The sequence below is a fragment of the Varroa destructor genome, unplaced genomic scaffold (genome assembly GCF_002443255.2).
Source record: "Varroa destructor unplaced genomic scaffold, Vdes_3.0 BEIS01000004.1, whole genome shotgun sequence".
Lineage (NCBI taxonomy): Eukaryota > Metazoa > Arthropoda > Arachnida > Mesostigmata > Varroidae > Varroa > Varroa destructor.
The window spans coordinates 32,658,820-32,680,619 of NW_019211457.1; the positions used below are offsets into that span (position 1 = coordinate 32,658,820).

Genomic DNA, 21,800 nt, shown 5'->3' on the forward strand with positions numbered 1-21,800 from the left:
TAATTTTTGTTCTATTGCGTTAATAGATGCATTGAGCCGAAATCTTATTTGTTTCTTATTTGTTAGGAAGAAAAAGGCGAAACTTCAACTAGACCACTTAAAACAAGTTTAATATTTTTGTTTGTAAAATTATTGTCCATTACCATTATGCATATTAAAATTTCACGTGTTTGTTCAAGGTATTGAAAATCTCAATATTTATCATTCTACCGAGATAAAAGGCATGCCTGTTTTGTATGTAAGTGATCTTCTTAGTACCTTAGTATTTCTTAAAATCTCAAACTTAACGACGATAATCTTGAAATCATACGCGGTCATTGACTGATATTCGTAGATTAGCTGGACCTGGTGCAGGATAGCCATGACTATGTTGACTATAGCTCCGACCGTATTCGGTGGCTTGGTCTTTTCGACAGCGTCGAACATGTGACGATCAACAAAGATACCTGTCTCTATGTACTTTATACCGCCTTGGGCTGCACGCTTCCGCCGAGAGTTAATGATAATATTTTCATGTTCAGGCATATTCGTTTGGAGCCTGGACCTCTCATAACCAAAATTCGCCTTGGCGGATCCTGGTGTCGTTTCAACTGTTTCCGTAATGCTCGGCGCTATGTGGCTCATATCGTCGAGGGGAACCTCCTCTGCAAATAGCCGTATATATATACATATCATCTTGCATTTATTATTCCATCGAATCTAAATTTCATCGAGAAAGCTATGTAGCCGTATTATATATACAATTTTGTAGCATGTGATACAAACTCAAGTAATAATGTTGAAGAGCGCGGACCTTGTAAGTGAATTTTGAAAAACAAAGGTCTTCTAGAGATGCCGTACAGCGTAGTGAGGCAACTTCATACAGTCACTACAGGCAGGACGTTTTTAACGATCAGAGATTCCGGTACAGAAAAAAAAATAACAACCGCTGAGCATTCTTTCGATTTTCATTTCGCACCGCATTGCGGTTAATTGGTAAATTATATATTTCTTTACATCTGTATTTACTAAACTGTATCGTAGTGCGTATTTCGCTTTACCGTACCCTTAAAGGTATGCAAACCACAAAATTGTTCTCCTCTCTCCGACTGCAGACGCGTGAGTACATGCGGCCGGTCCTTGTCGCCTCGCCACTCGATCAGTCGCGGCTTCAGATAAAATACCCCTCCATCCGTAATCATGATGGCGTGCTACATTTGGTTGAAATCAATAACGCGTTAAAAACACAGCAACCGAATTTTAATCCTATTCTAACAAAAATCACGTAAAAACATTAACATTTATTGAGCATATAGTTGTGACAAGACATAGTTATGCTCTATTTTATTTTTGAGTATTACAGTCCATCCCCCATGGCAGACCAGACAAAAAATCTATGCGTTTAAATATTCTAGGTAAACTTTCAAGAAGCCAGTTAGTATAGAGTTGAATAGCAGGCCTATAATAAGAGAAAGTCAAGATAAAATCAAATATTCTATTTATGTAAGGTAGCATTGTTGCCCGCGTAGAGTAACTTACAGCCTCCGTAGAGTTGGGGCATGTATTAACCGAGGCGATTCCGCTCACGGGCGAAATAACTCTGCCGATAAATTGGCATTTCTGCACATCATGTAATGGATGGCTATCCGTATAATTCTCGTACCGGACATGAACACGTTCTAGACGAGAATGCAGTCTAGTATCCAGTTGTGGCTCGAGTTCAATGTAGAATGTGAGATTCACCGAAACTCGTACCACCATCACTCTGAATAGCAAATAATATGATACGAGTAAAGAACAATGTTACTTAGGTCGTCACGATGGGCCAGTACGGCCATAGATAGAAAACGAAAAAACTGACACCATTTCGAACTATGTGCAATTTGTATAAATGCGTCATCGTCTTTTCAATGTGTCCCTCAGAGGAAATTTATTTTCGATAACTTCTGCTTCTAGAAGAAAAGGAAACTTTCACCTAACATATCTTTATCATTTCAGCTTATTCCAATGATACGCATATGTGATCCTTAAACATTTGCAAATTTTAACAGGACACAGCTCTATGCATCGTCGTTGCGACGTCCAGTTGGAAGAGGTAGATCCTAAACACTGCACAGGCAAGATCATCATCTACCTTTTCTGAGCCTTCGAGCTGATGCTGGGTGTCGGCCATATCTGCATTTGCTCATCTTCTATCGGTGTGTGCACATTATGCAATCGTATGACCACATCTTTCTCACCATCCAGGAAATTGTCCGAGCTCGTCCGACAAAACACCTGCAATGCAGTATGACATACTCAACATTTTTACCAGTCAAGTCGAGTTTAGGTGTGCGCGACTAAACTTCTACGTTAAATTGAAGAGTGAAGTTTCGCAATGCTCGTTGCGCGTTACTAATCCAGTAGGCACGGTAATTGCAAAAGGCACTTTGCAGATGTTCACAAACGTTTCCATTATTTAGCCTGAATCAAATATGGTAGAAAAATGAGCCAGTAATATTGGTGAATAGAAACTGCATCAATACTACGAGCGTACTGGTTTGTGCATGCTTCAACGCTGTCGATGAATAATACTTCATAATGAAGACCACTGTGGTATTTAGTCAGTCACGTGTTTAACATGAGCTGAGATAGAAAACAACGATGGAGACAAACTAACTATTCACGGATTTTCTGTGTCCGATTTCTGTATTCGAAACAATAACCTCTGGCTGCCAAGTCAAGCACCTTATGATCTACAATATTGCGTTGTTATGTTTCGACAAATTTATAACTAACAATTGTAAATCCTACACACGCAGTCCTAATAAGTTTAATTGCCTATTTTGTAAATATGCCAGCTCAAAATATACCTCCATAGTAATTTTTGCTTCGAAAGGCCCAAACATTTTACTCAGTTATGCGCAAATGTATTTTGTGTAGCTTATAATAGATAAACACTATCCCAATGTAACGTGTGACGTAATCTTATGGCCAAAAAAATAGAATGATGCAAGTCGATAGATGCTTGACATCGTTAAGTACTTCAATAATATGTCTGGAGAATCTTAAAATAGAAACAGTTCGTTGTCTGTATCTACTGACAAAAACTCGGTCAGTGTCTGTTGGTGTAAATTTGCCCCCCTCAATATGATATTTTTTCATATTATCATTTTTAACAAGACAACCTTTTTTGTCGGCCTGTAACGTACCTGACATACGTTAGCTAAAGATTCTGCTGATGAGTACTCTACACTCCTGAAGCTCAACAATTCCTGCCTGTGCCATCGAGTCAGCGATATGATATATGATTAGCAGCTGATCGAAAGGCTGTAGAAAGCAACACTTGGGTTACAAAAAAAAAATTATATTTAAATAGATCACAATAAAAATAAAGTTTCCATTTGCGACTTCGCTCAAAAATGTAGCCTCTAACAATTTATGGAAATTTGTTTTATTTTGAGAAGGTAAATTCCCGACCATTGCAGGTATCAGGACGACGATACCAGTACGCTCTAACGCTTCCCGGCCGTTCAAGACCGCGCACAGAACTTTCCAAGTTCAACAAAATGAGCTGAGCCCTGTTTAACTGCCTGCTAACGTGCAACACCAAGCAATATATATGTTTTATAGGTTTACAATTTTCGTACATATTTTTTTTACAGTAGGATTATCTTCCAGTGCCGTGTGGGAGCACTGGGAAACATTGCCGAACAGTGGCGCTTCTACCGAGCAACATGCGCCAATCAATGAAGCACATTTTACCCAGGCTGTTCTTTTACAAGGAAAATGCGCACGTCTTTTTATGAAAATAGTTAGCGTCAACTAGCATATACTTGCTGGGTATTTACCGCACTCAGAAAGTAGCTTTGCAAGGCTAAAAAATGAATATAACTTCGAATCTCTGTTATAGTCGTGCCTAACGGTTTCGCATATCTGGTGCACAACAAGAATGTTCTGTACGCTTTTGTATCTGTAGCGCAGCATGCAAAAAAGAAACCGTAAAACGATCATTTTCAATAGAGTCTAGATAAGGCTCATTTATCGCCCGGGTCCCGTTTAACACTAACATGTAATATTCCCCTAAACATCGTGGCGTGGAGCTTCTACCTTCATATACAGCACAATGTATGAGCAAGAACTTCAGCCAGCAGCGTCCCCTATACGAATTTGCAAACTCCTTCCGCGTTTATCAACTAACTGAGTTCATCTATTTGAGTAAAAGCATTCGAATTTATTTAATATAGTTGTAAAATAATTATAACAGCCATAATAATCGTGATTCATTTACATATCGCGGGGGTTTGCCATTTCTACGTCACGTTCACCCTACCGCTTTTTCACTTATTGATCGTGGGGCAAAGCGGCGCCACGTCCTCTAGTTAACGCTTAAGTCCCGATTGAGTTACACGAAACCAGCAGCCTAGTTCAAAGTTGTAAGTCGCCTGAGCGCGCAAAGCGATTTTCGGACGCTCTGTATCTGTGATAGACATCCGGTATGTCGTTGGTCAGCTTTTACCCTCGGTTGATTGCCTCCTTTGCATTTGTCGCCACCCGTATTTCTGGTTGGTGTGGTGCATTTCGCTGTCACCTCCCTCCGTCCCTGCGCGACGCCAGTCTTGTCTGCTGGTGGCAAGGCTAGTTTTTGTCATTTATCATGCACGCTAATTATATAATAGAACAACGCGACCCAAACTCAGTTTAATTACGCGACATCTGGTTTGGCGGACGACAAACAAATACTCTGTTGATTTGTACTGCCTACGCGCTAAGCGAAACTTCACTGGTCAAGCTAATCGTGAATATGCCCTCAGTGCGTGGTTCGGGGTAATGACTGGGGCAACAAGGGAGGCTGCGATAAAGAACGATAAACGAAAATAGAATACCATAAACTAATCTAAATAAAACTTGATAACACTAATAGAGTTGGAGCTGGGGTAGATTTTTTCTTTCGGTAAGTTGCGCCGCCGGTAATGATCGGCGATCTTTTTCGATTAGTTATGCTTGGAACGCTTTAGATTCACTGTACGAAGTGAAGATGAACGGTGCCATTAGACGCTGTCGATTTTTGTTATTGTCCGGTATCTTTAGCTACGCTAAACTCATATAGAAAAATGTTTCCCAGTGTAATGCTCAACTATACGGCTCAACTAGTGCTATTTACCTACTACTTTGAACTAATGGTATTCGTATAAAAAAAAAGTGCACGATTTATCTCGTGTTGCTGCTTTTTTTTTTTAATAGACTTCTAACATATTGTGAAGATGTTAAAAGTTTCAGCTGCATAGTTTCAATCTTTGTTTGAAGCGATTTGAAAAAAATATTCACACCTGTTGTCTGTATGATATTAATATGACAACAAAGTCAGAGTGGAGTTTTACCCTTCGTCAGTTGTAAAGTACCGTATTTACTAGTCCTGCGCGTTCGCCTTCAATTTAGATACGACACCTTTGCAATCTAGAAAACTAGAAGCGACTGTAATAATGCATAGAAAAATCACTCAAATGCTTATAAAATTAGATTCGGACTATTGGACGCGCAGAAGTTCCATTAATCTTCTCTGCCACCTCTTGGTCCATTCATAAGACGGAAGCTAGATACCCCCGTAACACGGGCAGCCGAGATAAAAAAAAAAAAGAAAGAAAGGCTTTCAAAGCAAGGTTTCGTCAAAACCGTGAAAATACTTTTATCCAATCCCAAGTCAAATGAAGCGTACGTTCTCTCAGACAAATGTAATTGCCGTTTCTCGAATAAATCACCTGGCCATAGCGACTTTCTGTTCCAGCGTTCTCAGAGTCAGCGACCCCGAAAACATTTCGCGTTCTCTCAGCCTCACGACATCGTAGAACGATACGGCAATTTGCTGCTTATGTATGCTTAATTTTCGGCCTTCATCCAGCTTAAAGCAAAAACGAGAGCTTTATCGTGCACGCAGTAGACTCTGAGCCCTGTATTATATCTGTTCATAGCCGTAGTTGGCGTTGGCAGTAACAACATAGAATGTACATACAAGAAGGCGCGCTAATAATAACGATAGTAGTAGGTGGTCCCCTGCAGAATGCCCATGTCAACGTGTATGCTCGTGTTTGTAATAGTCGATGCCAGAAGCACGTGGGCACACAGTGTGCCTCCTGTAGTGAACAAGGCAAGTAGAATGTCGGGGCTGTCATACAATGGCAATAGAGTTGGTAACAAAAAAGTAAAGAGTTTCGGTAGAATGAGTATCAGAGCACCAACGAGGACATCAGGTAGTTTTACAGAAATATTAGTCTCTCTTCAGAATGGCTTCAGTTGGCTGGATAGTTTTGTCTAGGTAGGTAGGTAGGTAGGTAGGTAGGTAGGTAGGTGCCTTTGTTGAACAGTAATACCAATGGCTGCGAGCAACGGAATGGCAGACCAATCGTCTACAGTAGCAGATTTAGTTCTAAGCTGGGCTCATAGGGAAAAGTATGATACGGACAATACTTTTTTTTTAATATATATTTTTTATATATACAGAATAGAGCTAACTTTATTGCTAAGTGGCCACCGTGGGAAAGCTGAGACATTCCCTTACAGATACATCTATATAAAGATTATGTTATAGTTGATTGTTTTGGTAAGAATATGTAAAAGTTGAATTTTCTTTATTTTGCAATTATCTCTCTCAAGCAGTAAATAGCGCTGCTATTGTACAACGTTGATTAAACACATATTCTCGCAAATGGAGACGATATTATTTAATACCTAGTAACTTGTATTACTATTAGGGTTTAAAGTCGACTCCCGGTAATCAGTATATGTATATGTGACATTGTCCGAATGCAAGATATCCTAAAAAAAAAAAATATGTATACACTGCTTAACAAATTATAGTCTTCTAATTATTCTTTTTTCAAACTAGAATCAATTGGAAATAATGGAGTGGTCAAGATGAACTTTGGCCCAGAGAGAAATTGTTTTAGAATGTTAATGGAAGCATTAAAATATAGCAGATGTACTAAGTCAATATGGCAAACGGTTTCAATTAACCGGATAAAAGATCAGTTGGAATTGTTCAAGACTGTTTGTCGATAACGTCCTAAAAAATCAAGGGTACCAATGAGGTTTTTCTCTTCCGAAAAAAAAGTTTCTACCAGGAGAACAAAGGAACAATCGACTCATGAGTTTGGCACCATCAAATCTATGGTCCGTCACAGTTTAGGCCGTTGCAGATGACGAAGTCGCGTGCTGTCAAGAAAGATGATTCGCACCGAAGGAAATTAGTGCATGCAAATTAACTTATTAATTATTATTATTAAAGATACAATTGACCTTATCTAACAACCAAAAAAATACCGTGTATTATTGTGCGGTACTTCAAGGAGGTGATTAATTCTGTTTTGACAGTAGAAACACTGGTTTTAACTAAAAAACGCTCGGCCCATTTCCCACCTTTAACACCAATAGGCTCTTCCCTACAGATATATTTTAAAAGTAAGGTTTGCGCCAAAAAACCGGCAATACTAGGAGAGCGAAAAACTATCTTCTAGCAAATATTGTTCGGGTTTACAGCTTGATAGCCCGCCATTATCAGCGGCGTATTGACTAGAATGCCATACCTGTTTTTAATCTATTTCTAATATATATATATATATATATATATATACATTTAAAAAACGCCAAACTCTTTAACATATACATACTGTGCGTCACTTTAAGAACCCATGGTCTATCCTAATACACACACATGTCTGTCGCCGACGTCCACGCGACCCACGAAAACGCGCAAACCCTTCGAAGAATTGACGTAATAAACAGAATCAGTTTACCTTTCAGACATTAACCACCCCGACATCATCTGATTCCTGAACCAGTCTTTTCTAAAAGATTCACAATGATCGTTTACTGCCAAATTATAAAAAGTGTATAATGTTATATATTTCAACGTTGTGAACAGGTTCTTTCCGACGTATATATATACACGTATAGCCATTATACGTGTCTATTGACGACTCAAACTACCTAGAGCGAGCTATAATTATTATTTTACAACATTAATAACAAAAGCGAGCTTAAGGGCAAGCAAGGCCTGACCGTATCAGGCCGAATTCTGGTCAGCAGCTTGTCATTGAAACCGATACTATTTTGAGATTTAGCTTCCGAAGCATTCAACCGGAGCAATGGTGATTTCGGAATGGAAAATATAAGTCTTTCCAAATTTCAATCGATTCGCGCAAGAGCCGTCCAGACATTCAACCTAGTAGGTCAGAATGGGGTTGTTATCAGGAAATGTTGAAAATATTCGAATTATCAGTTCGCAAACCTTTAAAGCAGCCGTTAAAAGCATACTGGCTGAGAGCAGACAAGGTGATCTGCATGCACGTTTCTCCTAGCTAGCACAAGTACGTCTTCCTTCAGTACCGCTAGGATTGGGAAGCTGACTTTTCTATTCGAAGTATTATACGTAAATGAGGACGTGGCAGTGGTCCTCATTTCACGTTTGGCGGCCTTGAAAATTATTTTTTGAACAGTACGTTTTACGCTGTAACACTACAGTAATTATACTAACTGTCCTTAGGTTGAAAACGAAACCTTTTGAGGACAAAAAGAAATGCAAAATAAAAAAAGGAACGAATGCAAAATGAACGTAAGGCTACGTGTCAAATCAGGATGTTTAACAACAAGCCGCGTTTTATAGTATAGGTAAGTTTATAACGCTACAGAGCTAACTCTACAAATGGTACGTTTATCACTACAACTTAGGCAGAAAGGTACGTGTATTTGTGATGTATAGAAACTTTAAAAGGAAACCAATAATTTTCCTCAGGAAATCTTTTGTCAACAAATTCACGCTGCTATGTAAACTGCACAAACGAAGCTCTTGGAAACAAGTTATTAGATTTTAGTAATAACTCGTTGCACTTAAGTTACATCATTCCATATCAGTCTTTCGCCCAGGCGTACATTCTCTGCGACCGTAAGTCAGCCGTCAGCCGACGTGTGTCAAACATCGGTCGCCTGTTAAAGCCTGTACTCACCTGCAGCCAGTTATGCTCATGCCCTATGTATATTGTTCTGATACGTCAGTGCATGGTCGAATAGAGCTCTGAAAGACCAACAAGATCATCATTGACAGATACTGCCTCGTGTTACCTATCATGTTAGCCACATATTCTGCAGTCTCGCAACCCCGATTAGCATGAGTCCAACTATTATTATATTGTATACTGGCGATTTCTAGACGATTTTTACCACCGGCACCTCTGGTAATATCCTTCAGCAGTGCAGCTAGTCAGCAAAAGCTTTTACCTTTAAAAGGATGCGACGATGATCATGGATAGCACGCTTCTGCTCGTGGTAGAGACGTGCCGTGGTGTGATGCTTCTGCTAGGGCCAACATGCTCAATATGGTTTTCATCAGGTTTGTTTCCGTCAGAAAAGATTCTATAGACGGATTGATCAAACGATTAGACTGATTGCCGAAACGTGGAAATCGTAACGGTAACTTGTGCCTATAGACACTCACAAGTTGCGGGCCTTCTCGCGAGACTCATCGAATGTTATTCCTCGATAACCTCGTCTCTTTGTGATGTGACCTTCACTGGCGAACTAATAAAAGAGTTGCTATATGGGCTATTTGAACAACGTTCTAAATTGTACCGAAAAATATGTAATTTATGCGATGTTTTCTCATGCGTTCGATGTCACGTAAGCATTACGCATCGAACACGCTTCCTGATTCAAGCGAGTAACAAATTGTTCTGAAGCTTTTTTTTTCGGGGTTTCATGATCCCGAACGTTTTCGTTCAATGCCATCTGAATATTAAGGTTTCTTGTAGGCGGAATATGTCCGTTCGATCAGACGATCTCAAAATTTGAAAGTGGACAAAATGTGAATATTCTACACGGAGCAATTGGCACGAGATAGAATTGAGTAAGCCAATAACTGGCTATCCTCATGAATGTGGTGTTAACATCGGCTTCATTTACCGTATCTTCTATTAATCCGACTCAGAACATTTAGTCCTCATTTGTCTATCTTCGATTAGTCGACAATATGCACCTGTAGAGACGAATTTTAGCTTTCACTTAATAACAAAAGAACACGTGAAGTTCTAACGTTTGCGCACTATTTAACATTTCTAATAGAAATAAAGCCAATGCGGAGAACGCTACGCGGACGTTACGTCAACCTGATCCAATATCAATAATAATTGATTCTGTGCACGCGTTTCAATTGGTTTCGTGTGATAGGCTCTCTTTTATGCCCTCGGTCCTTCTATGTGTGGGCTTCCTTATGCACCTTTCGAAAGCTATGAACAAAATCGGAATAACAAGCCAGAAATCAACTTCGATAAACCGACTCACCTCACAGGATCATAGGCTTACCAGTCCCTAGCAGTGAGACCGCGTGTTGAGTCATCTGTTCTAGTTGCCCCTTTGTATGAGCTGACCATAATCGTCAGTATGACGTTAGAGAAGTTACGCGTCGTCGCTGACTGATATAACGTTTGCGCTCAATATGCCGCCTAACAATGAGCTGGTTTAAATGAGAGCTCTTATCATAACGTGCCCAGAAAGGGCCGGTCTGTCATTTCGGCGTTCGACAGACAGCCACATAGCAGTCCATCCACGTGGTCAGAAAATGAAGTGTGCGTTAGCGCTATCCGACTGCTTTGTTTGGGGAAATCCGTTTTTTGTTAGTTGATATAGCGGTTTTTGGGCTCCGTGCCCAAGAGAGAAGTATAAAGGTATTTAGACAAAACGGTATGAATAGTTGTTGTGAAGAAAAAAACTGGTTTTTCGATAGTATAAAACTGTTCGTCTTCATCAACAAAGCAAAAATCAAAACACCGGAGCACTAACCAGCAACGGGCATTGCCTATGCAGCCAGCTAATGGTGGAGTGTTTACAAGTTATCAAGTGCTTTATGTACTGGTACACAACAATAATATCTAACTGGCTTGACGGCTACGATACGAGAGAAAAGCGTTGCCCAGAATACGAATTTTCTAGCTTCCACGTGGAGAGGAACGTATCATGATCGAAGTAGAAATGCAACCCCAATCGTTCACCAAGAGATAACCAATACATTGTAAGCCCCATAACCCAAACTAAGACAGAGTTGCCCCTAATGTCATATGGACACGTCAGACACTTTACTATTGCGACAACGGGCAAGTCGTTTGATCGTTATTTTACATTTAATTTATTGTATGGTATAGCCGAAGCTGACTTATACCCGGGCCGTCGACTCGGAAGAAAAATATTAGAGTCGTTGAGGAGCCGATTGATATGTACAATTCGCACTGTTTTCTCTCAGTGTTTTTGCTTAGTTTTCCCCTTAGTTCTATGTAAAGTTGTTAAACAAAAAAAAGGTAGACTGACTGACTTTAATAACGCACTTTTATCAGAAATATCAGCCAAATTTCTTGCTTGAAATTAAATCTCTAGGAACATTTTTTCTCTTGAAGGCCTTAAGAAGAAACCTTACGAATTATCAGCTTAATATCTTCTCATCATCAGTTTATCGCTAAATTAATTTTTCCCAAGTTTTATTTGTCCCTTGTTATTCTCATGGCCGAGCCTATTAAAGCCGAATGTAATACAAAGCAACGTTTTGATGCTCTTCGACTCCTGTGAGATAAATCACCATCTTAATTATCTTTCGTCATTTGTCAGTCAACCTAGTACTAAGCTGGCAGAAAACCGCCCGAATCGCTTAGTAAGCAGTGACTCTGTGACACTTGATAGAACTATTACAGCGTTAGCGTATTAAGATTAAATATAGTGGATTGAAGATCTGTTGAATGCTTGTTCAAGACCCTTCGACACTATAGAGCCGAACGCTTGCAGTAAACGATCTGTAGTGATAGATTTCCAGATAAATAATCGAAGAAAAACTTCAGAGAGAACACAGCAATGCTAACAATAGGTCTAACAGTAATGTGAGATAAAAAAAAAAATTGCCTTTCTAAAACTATTTTTATTTGGAATTTGTTAGCGAAGTGCACGCAGAAACTGTAGCCCCTGAGGGAAATTATATTTAGATGCAAATTTTAAGCCAGGACTTGACTAAATGGTATCCTTTTTTGACACAAAAGGTTCTATATAGGTGTGTGTCGTTGCCAGTTGAAAGCTGACAATGAACGGGATCGATATGCCACACATGTTCCTATACCTAAAATGAGCTCTTCATGCTCAACAAGGGGCAAGAACGTACTTGCCTTAATAGCGACGACGGTCTTCGAAAAATCCACTAGTACCGCCGCGATAGCGACGGTATCATTGTTAAACATTATGAGGACAGTCACGAGCATTGTTATACACGCCTCAATCTACAGTCTAGTGGTGCTAACAATGTATGGCTAGTTATTGATGTGGCAACCATTAAATGGTTTGGTACTTTGGCTAAGACACACTGAAGTAAGTACTTAATATGCGTCTATCCGGCTATGACGACCACTATGAAAGGGCCGACGCACCGTAGTAGATATTATTAACAGCACTTACGTTGTTAGGACCAAGGCTCTCTGTGGAAATGCTTTGGTACAATTGGTTCTCCTAACCAAATGCTATTCTATGCGCAAAGAACGGCCATTCATGCCACGAATCGTATTTACCCACATGGCGATGGCTAACAGCATTGCCCTAGAGTTGATTCAAAATGTTCTATGCAAATATATGCAAGTATACAAATAAATATCTACCTCGTTAGGTAACGTTAAGCGTTCAATCAAGAGCTGGATCCCAGTACAAGGCAAAATGTACCTACGCTCGATTTCATCCTAAAGCCACCACGTGTCACTGAGTTTAATAGGTGAACATGTCGGTATTGCCCGACCACAGAAGCTGATAGATGTACGAATTCAATAAGAACACAATAGTTAGAGTTGGCCGGGCAGACCAACCCTACCATACACATCTACTTTCGAATCAATGTATATATATATGTACGTATATATACACAAAGAACCATAGAAAAAAATGTACAAATAGAATATTTATAAATAAATTTATTTTGCACTAATACAAGATATATTGTCCCGCGCTTGCTCTACCGTGAAGTATTATTTATAATAGACTCAAATAAGATAAAGTAGGATCATTGTAAAAAATTTCTATGGAACTGCTTCATGGGAAAAAATTATTGACTTTTGAGTTATTTATTCATTAGTTATTTTATTAAAGCGTTAAAGGGGTACCGATATGCTTTCTACCCTTAAAATCGATATTCATAAAAAAAAAACATGATTTGCTAGAAGTCCTCTCGGGAGATATGTGTCTGTGTAGGAAATAATACCCTCGTGCCATTCATAAGTCAATGACCTAATAATTCGTAAAGTAATAACATAAACACCCTTTCGAGCTAGTTAAGAAAGAAGATAAACTCCTTAATTAGGCTCCGATATTATAATAAATGCTTAAAACAGCTAACGTTAATCATAGCACAGGTCTGATACCGACAAGAAGGTCTTGGGGACAAGAAGATATTGGGGATCCGCAGCCAATTGAAGCTCAGCGGAATCGATTCTCGCTAACAGAAGATCGGAGACGTCAAAGTGAGTTTTCTGAAGTGAAGCCCTCTCATTTGTCAACATGCAAATAAAATTTGTCAGACTCTGATCGTTAGATCTGATTGCGAGAATAATCTTTGCAATAGCAGTTTTTTTCGAAACTAGACTGCTAGGCATGTTTATAAAGCTTTTTGCGATACCAATGGATAACATAGCTTAAAATAACGCAGCACCCATTCCGATGCACGTAATCTGGTTTCCCCGATCGAGTAAATATTTCGCATGCAATCGTACATCTTCCGGAAGGAAATCTCTCAAGTTAATTTGTTCCCAAAGTTCAATTCTTTTCATTCACTTTTCGGCCTTATTGGAAAAATGTTTCGTTCACTGGGCTCTTGTAGACTGAACTCGGGTCTCGAAACACCGCATCTACTGCAAGTCGGGTACATGACGAAATGTCTCTCTATCGCAGATGATGGTCTGGGTAATATTACGCAGATGTTTTTCGAAGGCTATATTATATAATCGAACGCGTCAAGGTCCAGTGGCTCAGTATATGCTGGGAGACACTACTACGCCTTTACTACGGCAACTCAATTAAAGCTAGGGTAAAAACCCGTTCAAATAGCTACTAATAAATTGACCGAGACCCACAACACCTAGCCAGGTCATGTAAACTGCAAAGGCTAATGAAACTACGGAACTTCGAAGTGATCGGTGTGCTGCGCCGTGTGCCGTGACATCGACGATAAGAAAAAAACATAATTTTTCATCTTTTCTTTTTTTTCTTACTGACAGTATATGATAATGGATTGTCTTTGCTCTCAGCGTAGAAGTCGTGCATGTGTTTTTGTACGCTACGGAGTTTTATTTTGTTTTGACTTCATTTTGGGCTTTTAGCGTTCTAGAATTGGGCCCTTCTCGTGGCATTTGCAGTGGATCGGTCCAAAGAAAAATCAGCGATCATAGGGAACACTCAATGTGTTTATTTTTTGGGACAACGGTTGCGGGCAAATTTAAATGACAACACTAGTCGGATACGACATCTGTAATAACAGTAAAGTTGCTGATAGCTACATAATTGTTGGTGTGGAACTTTTAATGGACATTGAGCATGTTTGAAGCTGGCAGGAATGATGTTTCATAGCTGCGCTCATTACCAGTCGAAAACTTAACTGGTGGTCGACTGTGAAGCGAAGTTCAAGCCCGAGCATTAACTTGTTCATTTACTGCTTATGTAATTTATACGGACGAGGCGATGGGCAACATACGCAAAGCCAATACGTCGTAACCTATGGTTTATGGCGAAATAGGTCTATTGTTGGGCTTATTTAGGTAACTTTTATGAATGGTTCAGTCTTTAACTGACGATATTGGAGCGAGTCGAGTTTCAGTTCTAAAGTAATCTATTTATTCCAACTCAGTTCAATACGCCGCAGAATTTCAAAAAATATTTTTCTATTTTTTTTGACAGGGAAAATGTAACAGATATTACTAGAAGGTGTCGCTAGAGAAAAGCATACGAAGTCCTGTTTAGTCGACGGCAAATGTTGTGCAGCCTTTTTCCAACTAGTCTCTTACAATTAAGTCTTCATGCACTGTTCGCTTCATGCAATTTAGGCAATTTAAATGAGATAACCCAGATTCCTATGTCGCTTACTGATGGCATAAAATATCAATAAGAAAATCCCCGTAATCTCGTCGACTTCGTCCGAACATTCTCCATAGTTAACACGATTTCCTGTCGGCAGCCACTGTGACACAATCTGTCAGTTGGTTGATAGCGTTCGATTGCCGTGGCTTTAACTACAATTCCTTTGCTCTCCAAATTCTGAGTGGATTTCTCTTGGACAGGAATACACACGGTCTCCCTACTGAATGCCATAGCTGACCTCGGCATTGTGTATTCAGCTGGTTCTGAAAATTCCGTCTTTTCATGAAAATTGCTGAACAACGAACGCTCGCAGTATAGTTTGACATTGTACTTGTCCTCGTTCCTTAAAAAAACTAAAGAGCGCATTGGAAAAAGCTACTGGAAAGGCTGGCTTTAAGCTCCAGATGTCTAGTTCCGTTCTAACTAATATCTTAACGATTAGCGGTAATGTCGAAGGTAGCACAGACCTTGTGAGTGCAGAAGCCTTAGCTCTTGCAGTCATATGGCGAAGTAAGGAAAGAACTATGCCGAAAATACGATTGTATATGGTTACCGCCATTGTTTAACCACAATGAAGTTGTGACGATGCGCTGCCAGTGAGAAAATCATTTCAACGATAAAACAATGATAATATATGAATGATGCTCATCACCATCGTGCAGTCTTAACACAACAATGAATCCTCAGTTCACGTTCAGGCGTTCAACACGTTCAAGAGGCAGGGCCAGACTTCTGCATGCGTAAACGCTGTTCTTTTACCGCTAATAGCTTAACTGTTTTAGGTTATGTCTTAATGATTCATTGGGACAGGTGCATAGGCGTGTGCTTAACTGTCGTTTGCGAACACGGGACTATCGTCATTGTTTAGTAATGCTTCCAGAGTCACACATCTTCGCGATGCTCCGTGGGATCGAAGAGCGCTCACAGTCTAACAAATGCTAATGATATTGAGAAATTAGGCGAATTTTAATACGTCAGAACACATCGATGATAAAATCTCATTGATAACGTATAATCGCTAGGAACAAAACGCGAGTGCTTTTCGTTGGAAAATAAGTTTGTTGTACACGATTAACTCATTAAACTGTTGTTTCGACGTCTCGAAACGGGCTCGAAGCTTGCCGCGACAAGGGATGGCCACCTGTTTGGAGTGTTGTATATCGTCTCCGAGCAGCGCATAGCGGACCCGATTTGGTCGTTGAAAACGGATCGGCTCGACGGTAAGCTCAAGGTATCGTAGGTTATAAGGTTAGACAGTTAACGATTTCAGGAGGCAGTTCGATTCACGTGATCGAACGCGCAGAAGTACACGGTCATTGTGCCCCAGTACATAGCCCAAAGGGTTGTAAATCAATGAGTTCAGCGATTATATTAATAATGAAGGCAAAACAAGATGAACATTCAATATCTATCATCCACACCGCTGTTATGATACAAATATTATAGAATCAATGTTTGATTGTGGTCGTCAGCGATACCGACGCCCGTTTTGTGGGCATCGCTTAGCTATTCAAAGTATTCACAATTGACCATCAGACCAACAGTCATTGGAACGACAAAAACAAAGCAGGTTTTTTTGAATCTAACTAAGTCGTTTGCTAGATATTTAACACTAGGCTTAATTGCTTGGTAAAATTTCGTTCAATAATAGATAACCATTTTCATTTATTTAATGATTTAATTAATTGATAATGAGATAAGTTCGGAGCCTTAATGTTCCCTCGTAGGGAACTTAGGGCTCTATAGAACTAAGGGAATAGGAAAAAATTTGTTCGCATAGTTGTCAGTATCTATTATGGCCATGTATTGTTATGTAAATTGTTTAGCGTAGTACTTAGAAGATGTAAATACAACACTTCAAATGTACTCAAAGCCACATTAGCATAATTTCAAAGTTTGCATATACAAACTTGTGTTTGTTGCATTTACTACTTTGTGTAGCGCGTCCGGTACTTCAGCCGTTAAACATCACTTCATGCAGGCAGCTCCCAGCACGGGACGAAGAAGTTCGAGTCTAGATCATCAGCAGATGTTCGCAACTTCATCGTGCAAAGACGTCATCGCTGCGCCGTCATGAGAATGTACTCGTATCATGAGGTTCCATATATATATATATATATTTATTACTACTCCGCTGAGGCACTTGCAATGGCAGAAATAGATGCTGTTTCAAGCAGCTCAGTCCAGCAGTTTCTAACTTTTTATATCCACAAATTCAGCTTATGACCCAGAGCATCCAGTGTTATATTATAATGTTCTTGGAAGAAGTAAAAAATATAACAATATAGGGCTGTTTCTATTTGTTGCCCGCACTGTCGTTGCTTAAGTATTACCGGGTCCTCAAAGGGTCTTTTTTGATACACACATCAATGGTAGTTATAGTTGCATTCATAATCCGACTTCGCCTGTCACAATTATATACGTTGCTAATTTTCTTCAGTAGAAGTCAGATACATATTGTACATGAGCCATACCACCCACTATATCTAATCAGATTAAAACTTGCGATTCCCTTACCAAAAAAGACTTTAGTAAATATTTCTGGAGTGGAAACTGTTAAACGAAATTTAAGCTAAAGCTAAATATTTTTCCTTAAGTTATACGGACGCTTAACCTGTGCTTATACACTTGGCTTCCACTGCAACTTACGTTTAATAACTGTCCGCAAAGTGCTAAGATGTTAAAGTAGAAACTTACACACAATACATCTCAAACGTCCATCTTTTTCCAGAAGGATCTTGTTAGAGTTGTCTCTGTTTGCGGTTACCGTCGGCGCTGCGAATTAGTATACCAGCTATAGACCAGCTCACGTATCGGTATCCAACACGGTAGGTCCGATCCGTACGCTTCAAAGCCATCACATAGGTTCCCAAAGAAAAAAAAAAAGCAGTGTTTGCCGAACATTTTGATCACCTGGACTCTAGGTAGACCTGTAGAAATGGTTCAGTGCAGACGCATCTATTTTATTGCTGTTACGGAGCAACCTGTTTCCTACATGGTCGGCGAAGTGCTGCTTTTGAATAAATTCGCTTACCAGAGATCGTGCGTGACGTTTAATCCCTAGTGATCGAGCGTTATTGACGCATTACGGTGGCGTCCTTGCCGATAGGAACCTTGGAAGCGACAGAAGTCATGGAAAGTTTTCTAACAGCAGGCTAACCTGTTGTTGCTAAGCATCGGGTTCTAAAAGGAACTCCTGACTGGAACAGAAAGACGTTCAAGGTTTATGAAAACCAACTGTGATTCGACAATTTTGTACCTGAGAGACGGGAGCTATATCTATGTGTTAGGTATATCGAGTGCTCGACGGCAATTGACATAGGTTCCCGTCAGTATCAAAATCAAGCAAACTAGATCGCGTACTTTTATAATCCACCAGCACAAGTACTAAATCTGATTTTACTCTAAGTCAGCAGCGGCTAAGAAGACCCCAGGACGTTGACACCAACTAGAGCATGGGCCAATCAGCAGTAGGATCAACGAATGCTCCTATAGAAGCTGTAAACATCGGGGGGTGCACGTCACAATGATCTCTATAATACAAACTACTACTACCGATGCCCGGCCTGATTGCAATTATGCCCGGTAATTCGATTGTCGCGCCACAGTGTTTTATTGAGGTTCGCCTTCAGTCATTAGGTTGCCGATCACTGAACGAAACGCCAAGCTTTGCATTGCCGAGCCTGCGCTCGAAACAAGGCTATCTAGTGCATAATGAAATGCATAGTATTACCTGCAGTAAGATACACGCTCACGTCGTAGCCATCGTTCCATGGCCGGTTTTCCTCCCCCTCCCTCTGCAATTTTCTACGGCAATTTACACATATCTTGTCGTAGGTTAACGCAATGTAGAGAGTGGCTCCTTGCAGTACAAGTCTTATCTAGTTAACCATCGGGTGGATTTGCCGATACCAATAGATTCGTTGTCACTGCTTGGGTCCGCTCCTACTTGGGTAAAATCCCACTGGGTCAATTTTCGCGTCTAGGGCATCGTTTCGAGTCAGAATGGAATCATTAAGTAGTGGCAAAACCCGTGTTGGCAACCTATTACAAGCCCTTTCGTCTTACAATACTGTGGTGATAATGAGCTTTATACTCAAGAAAAGTAGGCGCAGACTATTAATATGATGTTAAGTTGATTTAACTTGAAGGTACAAGTATATGATTTTCAAAGTCGCTGGCTTTCAGTGGTTGGCATGGACGGCATGGTTTTTTGGGTGTTTAATCCTTACGCCTAAGTGCATGTATGTAGGTAAATTCATATTGGTGCTTAGCTAGGTCAAACAGGCGAAAAGGTTGAAGGAAGAAGCTCTACCCCAAATGATGATGGTACATTCATCAGGGGTACAGAACACGACCACCGTGAGAACCACTGCTTGAAGACGGAGTAAGTGATTTGAAGCCCATTAACTACTGTTGTTAATGTAAGCGTATTCGGATTTCGCAATGAGTATAATACGAATTAGTATAGTGTTGTCATACATATACCAGTTGACATCATCTGTGTGGTTATTTTTGCGGGCCTACTTATATCTCGAGTCCACTTTGATGCCTACATTGTAACGGTGGTAAGATGAATAGAACTACATAAAAAAAAATAAAGGATTGAGAATCACAATCATTTCGTAAATTTGGCGTACTAAAACGTAAACAATATCAAAATTTGTATCGTTCCCGATGGGATTTAGGGTCGAGTTCTCTCGGTCTAGGAAATCTTGGCCAATCCCTCTTATGTCTAGGGTTGAGCAGGAATTGTCATAAACTACTCGCTTACTTTTCGTTCTTTAAATTATATTACGTATTAAGAATTTTAGATGAATAGGTTAACATAGCCAGTTAGAAATGACAGATTGAAAACGTTCAAAAAAACCCAGCTGTTTCATGGTGTAGTTTGGCCTATTAACGCCACATATTTCTTCGAAGTTTTTGCTCGTGAGCTAAACATATAAATATAATGATCCCACTTCTCTATAACAATTACCAATTTCAAATCTTTACTAAATTATTACCAAGTTATATAAATAACTTTCTCATAGTTCGGGCGGATCTACTTTACACGACCAATTTAAATTAGCAGTAATTCCTAGTGTTTAAATTTATTTTTTTAGCTTTTAGTAAAGTAGGTATTTTAAACGGTTACAGTTGACTTATGGGCGCCTTGACGAAATGCCAATCACCCGCGCAGCTGAACTTTGCGGTAAGCACGTGCAAAAACCGTATGAAGCTCGTAAAGCGACTTGTGCAAAGCGGAAAAAATATAATAAAGGATAATTCAGTTACCATAAGCGGAAACCATGTAGTTCCTTTTATGCACACTCTCTAATGGAATTTCGAGTTCTAATGTAAGCTTTTGACGAGTTCAGATTTCTTCACCTTCTCTAAGGCTCTAATATTCGATATCTGAAGTACACGCTAGGCCCCTTTCCGTGGCTAGCTCTTACCTGCGAGATACATCCGACCAGGCAGAGAAGCGTAGTCCACGATGTACTCATGGTACAATTAGCTCCACTTCGTCTTGAGTACTTCGTGCTGCATTCACCTTCACTGGCAGTTTTATTTTCGTCGCAATTCGTGAAGTGTCGTTCACCTCACGAGTTGAAGGCACAGAATAGCGAACATCACTTTCAACAGACGTACGATCCTTCCATGCACGCATGCATCGTCACAAACTTATACGACCTAGCCTAGAGAGGTGACTCCAGTTCGCTTTCTGTTTTCCTTTTCCCTCCGTGAAAGTCTTGTACCTTCTGAGAACTCGATCTTTCAGAGATGCCCTTATTCCTCGTTTTATTCGACTTCGTCTCGTGACTTTTTTCGACGACCCTAGTGATGACGATGTCTTGCAATCGATGTACCATAACCTTGCGTGCAGCCTCCTTTTTGAACCCCTGGCAGACAGTGGAACCTCACCCCACCAATCGAAAAGTCACGCTGTCAAATACAACGACACTCCGACACTGCGCTGACGCGCCAGCGCTCACTGCTCTGTCACCCGCCAGCGTTGTCGTCCACCGGCAAAACTGTCGCTCGAACGAACACGACACTTAGTACTGCTAGCGTAACTGCCCTCCTAGTGAATTGTTGTTGTCGAACGCCGCTCACGGCAACATCAACAAGACTGAGAGAGAGCTGGTATCGCGCGGCCTTTTACCACCGACAACGGCGACGAGAAGCGCATAGTTCGTCGCGTGCCGCTACGGTCATAGCGTGAGGGACTTCTGACGCGTCTGGCGCTGCTGCTATTACTGATGCGGTTGGTATTGTCGCGGCTGATGCATTTGCGAAGGCTGATTGAAGGAGCTCTTCGCGCTCCTATATCGATTCCTACTTCGACATAGCCGAGTCTGTGGACGCTGCCTGGGTCTCATCGGTATGGCCATGGAACAGGTATCGGGAAGGGATTGCTGCGGCTGGAAAGTTGGAAACGTTTCAGGGGAACGACGTGGATTGCCGATCCGATTAATTTGATAATGACGAATAACATGTAGTAGATGCTGGTATGGGTATTGAATATGTGAAACCCTGATTGGGTTAGAAGCTCAGGACCGTGGTGATGGCCATCGGCATGTTACAAGCAAACAGGTCGCGAGGAAGACCTTCGCTAGCTTGTGACCGTTCACCGACAAAAGCTTTGGAAAGGTTGGGTAAGACTGATTATTTCTATTATTCGTAGTGAATTAAAAACGAAAGAACTGTTCTAGATATATATA

General features: G+C 40.4%; 1 protein-coding gene and 1 long non-coding RNA gene across 10 annotated transcripts in view; one reads left to right on the forward strand and one right to left on the reverse strand.

Annotated features, from left to right (window-relative positions):
• LOC111248972 (A disintegrin and metalloproteinase with thrombospondin motifs adt-1-like) overlaps positions 1–21,291 on the reverse strand; it is a 25,964-nt gene extending 4,673 nt beyond the window's left edge. The window contains exons 1-6 of one of the 8 annotated variants that reach the window (XM_086987277.1): positions 9,229–9,361; positions 8,958–9,025; positions 2,114–2,256; positions 1,519–1,744; positions 1,046–1,190; positions 259–644 (exon numbers count right to left, since the gene is read on the reverse strand). In XM_086987277.1, coding sequence (XP_086843403.1) covers positions 259–644; positions 1,046–1,190; positions 1,519–1,744; positions 2,114–2,160 — 804 coding nt within the window. In that variant the 5' untranslated portion in view covers positions 2,161–2,256; positions 8,958–9,025; positions 9,229–9,361. The other 7 variants (XM_022802174.2, XM_022802170.2, XM_022802171.2 and 4 more) reach the window with 7 other exon arrangements.
• On the forward strand, positions 15,957–18,305 carry LOC111248973 (uncharacterized). Of its 2 annotated transcripts, XR_002672742.2 has the most exons (4): positions 15,957–16,310; positions 17,032–17,171; positions 17,822–17,918; positions 18,155–18,305. It is a non-coding gene; the product is annotated as an uncharacterized LOC111248973 (long non-coding RNA). The 2 variants fall into 2 exon arrangements; XR_002672741.2 differs by having other exon boundaries at positions 17,822–18,305.
• Positions 21,292–21,800: the final 509 nt, after the last annotated feature.